This window comes from Hipposideros armiger, unplaced genomic scaffold, assembly GCF_001890085.2.
Source record: "Hipposideros armiger isolate ML-2016 unplaced genomic scaffold, ASM189008v1 scaffold_49, whole genome shotgun sequence".
In the NCBI taxonomy this organism is placed as follows: Eukaryota; Metazoa; Chordata; class Mammalia; order Chiroptera; family Hipposideridae; genus Hipposideros; species Hipposideros armiger.
In genome coordinates this window covers 4,146,981-4,152,918 of record NW_017731399.1, presented here as the reverse complement: position 1 = coordinate 4,152,918, position 5,938 = coordinate 4,146,981, and the positions used below count along the sequence as shown (strand labels likewise).

The 5,938-nt window shown below is 43.6% G+C and overlaps 2 protein-coding genes across 2 annotated transcripts in view; both read right to left on the bottom strand.

The window, feature by feature from the left end:
* Positions 1–5,938, bottom strand: part of DPF3 (double PHD fingers 3) — a 300,997-nt gene that overhangs the window by 264,117 nt on the left and 30,942 nt on the right. The window lies entirely within an intron of this gene.
* The window catches only part of LOC109381608 (60S ribosomal protein L15-like), a 6,666-nt gene continuing 3,732 nt past the window's right edge, over positions 3,005–5,938 (bottom strand). The window contains 1 exon segment of the mRNA XM_019640437.1: positions 3,005–3,223. Coding sequence (XP_019495982.1) covers positions 3,096–3,223 — 128 coding nt within the window. The 3' untranslated portion in view covers positions 3,005–3,095.

Here is a 5,938-nt window from a genome sequence, read left to right as displayed (position 1 = left end):
GTGCCAACTTAGGCCAGTGAAGCAACGTCCTCCACAACTAGACTGAAGAACAAAATGACAGCAACTTGTCTGTTCCCCTTCCCCCAATTCCCCAGCACTGTCCCCATCCCCCCAATTCCCCAATTAAGAAAAAAAAGAATCCTTATTTTTTATAGATACATATTGAAATATTTACAGACAAAATGATGTCTGAGATTTATTTCAAAACACTCTCTGGTGTGGGAGGGTAGGGGTAGGCTATAGGTGACACAAGACTGTCTGTAAATTGCTAATTGTTGAAGCTGAGTGATGCATATATGAGGGTTAATTATACTATGTATGTTTGAAATATTCCAAAATATTACAAGGAAAGAGGGTTCCCCCTTCAAGGCCAAGAGCGCAGCAATATTTCCCAAAACCTAAGCTAAGCCCAGAGTTGGCAACCTTTTTACTCAACCTTTCACCATCCTTAACTAATTCTTCTTTTTCACTATCAGTTTGTCTTCTGTGGTTTCCTCACTCTCTCACATTCCCCAAAACCTTCTAGAATCATCCATCAAGTCTGTTGGTACATTCTGGTACCCAAGCCACTCTGGTATGGGCCAACCGAGTAGCGCCCCCCTCACCACTAGACAACTTTTAAGTTTTCTTTCCTATAGAAATTTTAGGTCTCCTCTTCCCTAGTTTCTTAGTTCCTTAGCCCCTGGCTTGGATTACTCTTCCAATCAGCTTCTGAATCCTAGATTAAAGATTGCCCCTAGACTGGATCACAGAATATCTCCCACCCTGGCTTTAGATAACTACTTAAAAGCCTGTGACTTTTCAACATTCCCCAAACCATTCCACACCTTAACTCTTGGATAATCCCATCCCAGAGACTAAATAGATTTTAACATTTCCCCAGGCCAGTATACTTGTTGATTGTAAACATTAAAGCCTAATGTTCTTTCCAAACCCATAGCCACCCAACATCAATAGCTTTGAACTCTGCTCTTTAAGACATTTATTAATTAAAATCTACTTTTCCTCATTTAGGAGCCTTGGGAATACACATGACACCCTAGCAAGATTGCCAGTGGCAACTAAAGAAGCCAACACAGTCTTCCAGGTGGATCTTGAGACCCTTCCTCTCATCTGAGATCAGACAGGGTGAGAGTTCCGTGAATCCCCCAAATAGGCAGGGACAACTCTATAGAAGAAAAGAACTCCTGTCCCTCAACTTCCCATAGAGATTTTATGGGGATCACGTCTCTCAAGGGGAAAATAAGGCAGGCAATTAGAGGCAAACATTAGGTCTCTGCATTCCTTCACATTCCACAGAATGGGACTGTCCAAATGACTTCTCCTCTCCACCCAAAACTTCCCCTTTTCATTGTAATTATCTACCCCTACAGGGAAACAAATGGGTACAAAACACTCGACTGGATTAGACCAGTCACTCACTCCTGAGCAGTAAAGGCCATAATGACCTTCATTTCACCTGGGCCTCATATACCACCATTACAATATCATACATATGCCCGGATGTTCATTAATATCATTCTGGAAAGGAACTCTGGAAATTCTGGAAAGGAACATGAGCAGTCTAAAAAGATGAGGTAATAGCCTCTTGTCAATCACAGGTGTCAATCAAGTGGTCCCACACCTAGAGAGGAACAGCTCATTCTAGAGAAAAAAAGGATAGAAACTCCAAGCCCTGGCCAGTCAGGCCTTTTCAGCTTCCTTTGCTCGGCCCGCTCCAAACTCTTTGGAGTGTACTTTCTCTTCTAATAATGGTGCATGGGCCATTCTCTACAGCTCGGGCCCACTTCTGCTTCTTTGAAATGTATTTTTTCTTCTAATAAACTGTCCTTTTCTGAAACTTTACCTCTCTGGTCCGTGTCTCCATTCTTCGGTTCCACGAAACCCCAATCCCGGTACACACACAATCACACATCAAAAAAATCCTGCATCAACTCTAACTTTACCCTTGCCCAAGGGACAGAGTACGGACCTGAGCAATATACCCATACACCTCGGTTCAGAGTCAGCTACTATCAGGTTGTTTGCTCTAGAGACAAAACAGCTTCACTGGTGGGGGGCTCGGTTCATTCTTTCATTCAACAAATACTGCCAGTCACCAACTTTGTGCCAGGCACTGAGTCAGGTGCTAGGGATGTGGTACACAAGACAAAATTGCCACCTTCACAGAATTTTCATGCTAGAGGAGCTACTACAGATATGTCATCTCCTCAACCCTCTAAGATTTAAGGTCAGGGGTATAGTCTCCAAAACATCCCTGAATCACCTGGGATCTTGTCCAAAATAAGGAAAGATGTGATCTAGTGCCAAGAAAGAGCATATCACCCAACTACCCACCCCAAGCCAGTTTCCCATTTCATGGGACACAAAGACCAAAATGACTCAAGACCACTAGGTAAGTACATAGTGGCAGAGGACAGGATATCTGGCCTCAGCACTCCAGGGCCACCCGATGCCACATTCATAGCAGAGTTTTTATAGCCTCTGCTATAAAAACAAAAGTTTCTCATCCACTTTTGGTTGAACTTGGTAAAGTTTTACTAGCAGACATAATTGTAGCAGTTTTTAAAAACAAGACTTTCCTGCCAAGAATGACTTATATGACCTTGATAATATAACCAGGGACCTCCTATGTGAATGCTTGGTCATAAGAAAACATTAAGCATTGTTTGGTGAATCACTTATGCCGAGTGGTGCACAATGACTTCCAAATCAAATTTCTTGGCAAATATATATATATACATACATACATATATTCAACTTGCTAAAACCACAAACATTTTCAATTTTATTTTTTGCTTTATTGCAATAATAGAAATAGAGTGAGTGTCATGAGTAAAGATTTTAATTTATTCATCAAGATATAGGGTCTATTCTCATATCAGTTGTGGATTTTACTGTTCTAATAAAAATGCATGCATGACTTTCCCCCATTGACTATAAGCTCCAGAAGGCAAAAATCATTTCAGTCCTCTTGTGTTAACATCTTCAGCAAGCTAGTATGCCTGGCATATAGTTGGCACTACTCCTCTTTTTTGTTTATTTTTGACTGCTGAAACTTTATTAAGGTAAAAATTTTACAACCATTGCTTATATTAGCAGTAATGGTGGATCTGGAGAGTACTGCACCTTCTCCAAGCTGCATGGCGAGAACCACCAATAGCATGGTAGAACTTGTGGCCCCTTTCAAAGCCACAGCTCTTGCGGCTTGCAGATGTCCNCGGAAAACAAAACGATATTTACATTACGATTCATAACAGTAGCAAAATTACAGTTATAGAGTAGCAACAAAAATAATTTTGTGGTTGGGGGTCACCACAACATGAGGAACTGTATTAAGGGGTCGCGGCATTAGGAAGGTTGAGAACCACTGATCTAGATGAATCACTGCTATCACAGAGCTGGCTGAATTGGAAGGAAGGACAGAAACAAGTATGGATGAGTGTCTATCCATACTATGGCGTGGCCTGTTCTTTGGGCCATCACAAGTAATAACACAGACTTTCTTCCTTGACAGAATAAGGTGGAGGATGTCCATGGGTCCTTCCACCCCAGACATACTATCAGTTACCGCCGTACTCCCATTCCATTACTCAAATTCCCTTCTGCAGGCACACAGGATGCTGCTAGAGGTTCTCGAATGCCACAAAATCTTCTCCTCAGGTCCCTCTCTCTGAAGCAAAACATCTTTTTTTTCTTCTCTTATCACTGTTATTGCCAGCAGCGCACGCACGCGCACACACACACACACCAGAACACCCTCAATTTACTCAAGAATCCATGAGGCAACTGTGAAGAAGGCAAGAGGGGGAAACACAACAGAAGAAGGAGATCACAGTGGCCCCCTGGCACTTCTGGAAGCAAGCCTTTCCCAGTCTTCTTTGTGAAGGCCCCCCAAATCCTGAACTGGACAGACCCAGGTGGAGCATGGATCCCACCTCACAGGAGACAACATTTTGAAAACAGTACACATTTGACTGGGGAAGGAGGAGAGACTATGCCCAGGCTGAAGAGTATAGCTGTCTCTTCCTCGACCTCCCCTCCTTCTCCCACCCTTGACTTAGAGCCAATGGTAAAGCCAACCCATGTGAATAATGCATGGAGCCAGCTCTCAGGCCTCCCACACGGGAGGGCGTGTCAGGCTGCACAGATGGCCTTCTCACATGCACAGGCCATCCCTCTGCTATGGGGGGGCTGAGATTCCAGCACAGCCTGTATGTTCCTCAGTAACCATGAAAGAGAAAGTGGGGCTCCCCAGGAGAGGTATGAAATGTGGGGGTGATGACCTGTGAGTGAATGGGGACGTGCCAGCCATCCTGGGGCAGACACCAACAGCCGGAGTGATTTGTTAGCCCTTTTTTCATGAGTTAATTTGCTTCCAGCAGATTCCATTAGTGACCTGACAGACCCAGGGCCTGGAGGAGGGCCCTGGAAGAGCTGCTGAGTCAGCAGACTGAAGGGGCGACCAGGAAGGCCAGACGTCTTGCACCCAGCCCTTTGCCCAGGGTGTCTATTTGAAGAGTTTAGAATAATTATTTGCAAAGCTTTTGTTAAGGCAGCACCACTAAACCACATGTTAAAAGAAGACACACGAACCTTGACCACCACAAACGCCAAACAGAAGCTGACGCAATACAGGAAAAGAATTCCTACATGATATAATCTTCTTCCAAATGGCAAAAAGCAAGCAAAAATCAAAGCTATAAACTGGGTTCCACCTGCACCTGGGAACCTGAGGGGAGTGGAGGGGGGTGGGGAGGGTTGAGATGTCTTTGAACTCTAGCTGACAATTCCAAGAGAATAAGAAAATGCTGATACTATTACTATTGCTGCTGCTATTACTACAAATAAGAACAATTACAGCTAACATTTATTTCACACCTGGTACGTGCTAGGGACTATGCTACTGAGTTTTTTTAGGCATTATCTCGTTTACTCTTCACACAGCCCTTTGAGGTAGGTAAACTGTGTGGGTAAGAGATGTCACACAGCTACCAAGTCATGGAAAAAGATTCAGAGCGGAATCAAGCGCAGATGTGTCTGACTCCAAGCTTGTGCACTGAGCCACCTTGCTACACAGGTCATTCCAAAGGGCTAGAGAAAAAGCAGTGAAACGGGACTCCAGTTCCATGTGTGCCCCACTTACCTAGCTGTGGGATCTCAGCAAATGATTTCAACTGTGGGCCACCCTATTGCATAAAGATGACTGAGTGATCTCTTAATGGCCCCTTCAAATTCAAACCACAGCTTTGACTGCATGAATGCCAGCTGGATGATGGGGAGGGTAAGTAACTAAGGCATGTCCCTGCCCTCAGGGGGTTTCCAGTCTCACCAAGTCTTATGCAAATACTAAAGAGCCTTAGGTGCCCTTTCAGCTCTGAAATACTACCCTGTGATTCCTTTTTAATACAAAAAAGTATTTCTGACAGCATTTCTACCCATCTTCTACTTGTTTTTCCATGTGAACATGTGCATGGAGGTGTCGGAATTGAAATGATGTTCCCCTAATGGATTCAGGGTGCTATTTTTGTTCTCTTTTTTTTTTTTTACTTTTTTGTGTTGCTTGGATTTTTTGAAACAAATATACATCATTTTTATAAAAACAACAGTCATTTTTTAAATACTACTAAACAATAATATATATGCACACACACATATTTATATTTCAACACTATCTGGATATTTTATAATACTAAGAAGTTACTAACTCCAATGAGATCTATGTTTTTTAAAAAAAAGAATCCTTAGGGCCAGCCGAGTGGCGCGATGGTTAAGAACTCGCTTGGGACTCTAGAGGACCCCGGTTCGGATCCCACATATGAGGGCCAGTGACACTGCCCTCCACAGCTAAGATACTGAACAACAGCTCAACCTGGAGCTGGGCTGCCATGAGTCGCCAGCGATGGCGTAGGCTGCAGCCCCTGTGGCAGTGGGTTGC